The following is a 2401-nucleotide window of genomic DNA, read 5'->3' as shown; positions in this document are numbered from 1 at the left end:
ATAAGATAATAAAGCAAAAAACCCAAGCTAAGCATATTTACAAGCATTGGTTCAAGATCCAGATGTTACCCAGGAAGACTGGATCCAACAGGCTTTCAAAGTCCAAGACAAGGGCTCCAGCCAGCACAGCTCACCCAGATTCAAAACATGTCCCAACATTGGATGTAATTCAGACAAAGGGATAAAATAGAATAAAAGGTATTTCCTTTATGCTCAATAACCCACGCTGGCATAATTCTAGTTGACCACTCAAATGTATAAAAATTATCTAAGTTGACCAATCAGGGATGTTGCTAACTAGGTACCTTAACTGATAACATAAGATGCTAACAGGCCTGACATTCTGTAGCTGTCTTCGATCCAAACTAACCAAGCGCCTTCTATCACCCATGGGTTTGGGTGATGGAATGAATCCTCACAAGTTCTTGTGACCTTGAAACAGCCAGGCCTAGGTCTGACTGGCACCCATATGTCCTCCCATCTCCTTTATCTAGTTCTTTGAAGCCAGAGCAGCTTGACCTTAGTTATCTCAGATTTCCTGCCTAGGTCTCAACCTGAACTGTTGTTTACATTGACATGAGATGTCAAAAAAGACCGGCCTCCTGATAGTCACTGTTGGGCTGCCTTCTGCTAGATGAGTCACAGGTTGTGCTAGGATGGAATCGGATAACCATGGATTTCCAATTCAGATAGAGAAAAGAAGGCAGGGATGAAAGGAAGGAGAACAGAGCTGAAGGTTAGCTTTTAAGGGTATAAGTATGTCTTTTGCTGGTTGTGGTGGATTTTCCGGGCTTATAACAGCTGCATTTCTCATATTGGTTGTTTTGTCGACCAGAAATCCCACCTGCATTTTTTTTTCTGATTCATTCACTGTGTTTCATTTTGTAATGCCACTTTTACCGATCTGGGATTTCATGTATGTGTTTTGTTTTTTTTAATGAATCCCATATTGTGCCTATATAGTTGCATGGCAGATATTATATCATACATGAAATAAACTCTACAAGAAGATGTCCAGCATGTCTTCTGCAACAGGAGATCAGCTCCATTCATATTTGCACAGTTTCTACAATTACCTTAAAAGGAAAGTTCCCTTGTTGAACAGTTTTCTCTGTTACCCCCACAGGGATATCTCCCAAAGTTGAACAAGTATTTAAATGAGAAGTCTTGCGAGACATGATGCTTGACCTCTTCTTATGATAAAAGTAGTTACTAATGTGGAGTCGGAATTTGTCATGCAGGGAGGCATAGATGAATGGATTGAAGCAGGCAGAGCTCATTGCAATCGCATGGCAAGATATTTGAATGACATTCACATACCTCTTGTCTAGGATTGCAAAATCTTTGTCAATATCTCTGATCAGGTTAACCATCTGAAGCGGGAGCCAGCAAACAGCAAAACACAGGACTGAGATGACCAGGATCCGAAAAGTTTTCTGCTTTTTTTGAGTCAATTTCTCTTTGTTATGATAGGCAGCTCCTGGGATGTTCCTGTTCCAGAGGTGGTGTGAAATGGCACAGTAAGAGATAGAAACAGCAGAAAGTGGGAGTATGTATGACAAGAGAAGGATCAGGCAAGAATACACCAATCTGTCTGTCTCCTGGTGCTTCCAAAATTCTTCACAGATAATCATGTCATGGCCAGCACTGTTGAGATCCACATAATGGGTGTGCATAGATGTGGGTATGGAGGCCCCAATGGAGAGCAACCAAATGAAGGCCACAATGTAGACACAGGACTTGCATCGAATCCTTTTGCGAATGGGATACACAACAACAATATAACGATCCACAGCAATAGCTGTGAGGGACAGGACAGAAACAAACACTGTGGTCACTTGCATGAGGGTGACAAAGTAGCACATGAACATCCCAAAGAGCCATCCATGAACCTCAAACGCATAAGAAGCGGTAAGTGGAGCACAGAAAATGCACATAATCAGATCAGCTGCTGCTAAGTTCCCAATAAGGAAGTTAGTGGTGCAGTGCAACTTTTTGGTGAGAGCGATGAGAAGGATGAGGAGGAAATTCCCTGTGCAGGCAACTGTCACCAGGATCGTGTAGAGGGGGATGAAGAGGGGCTTCAGTTCAAAGAGGAGGTCCAGGCCCTTGAAAACAGGAGTGGAGCTATTCAAGCAGGAGTCATTCGGAAGCTGATAGGGTGCATCCATGCTGGGGTTCAGCTGTGGTGATGTTTATGTAATCTTGGAGGGGGGGGGGTTAAAAAAAGAAAAGCGAAAGGCAGGTTGGTTAGGCAGAAAAAACCCTGACTTGCTGCAACAAAACAATGAAGATTGGATGAAAGTGTTTTGTTCTGGTCCAACAAAATAGGCCCACATCAATAAACCATTAGATATTAGACAGAGGGCAATAAAGGGATATCAACTGTGAGCCTCGTGTT

General features: G+C 42.7%; 1 protein-coding gene across 1 annotated transcript; it reads right to left on the bottom strand.

The window, feature by feature from the left end:
• Positions 1-1049: 1049 nt before the first annotated feature.
• Positions 1050-2171, bottom strand: LOC125426354 (prolactin-releasing peptide receptor-like). The gene has a single exon (XM_048484613.1). The coding sequence runs from the start codon at positions 2169-2171 to the stop codon at positions 1050-1052; it is 1122 nt and encodes a 373-aa protein (XP_048340570.1).
• Positions 2172-2401: the final 230 nt, after the last annotated feature.

This window comes from Sphaerodactylus townsendi, linkage group LG02, assembly GCF_021028975.2.
Source record: "Sphaerodactylus townsendi isolate TG3544 linkage group LG02, MPM_Stown_v2.3, whole genome shotgun sequence".
Taxonomy (NCBI): Eukaryota; Metazoa; Chordata; class Lepidosauria; order Squamata; family Sphaerodactylidae; genus Sphaerodactylus; species Sphaerodactylus townsendi.
Note: the sequence above shows the minus strand (reverse complement) of the source record. Positions and strands in the feature narration are given on the sequence as shown.

Bases quoted from the DNA above. Each gene is read 5' to 3' on its own strand.
- LOC125426354 (XM_048484613.1), bottom strand. From the start codon at position 2,171: ATGGATGCACCCTATCAGCTTCCGAATGACTCCTGCTTGAATAGCTCC.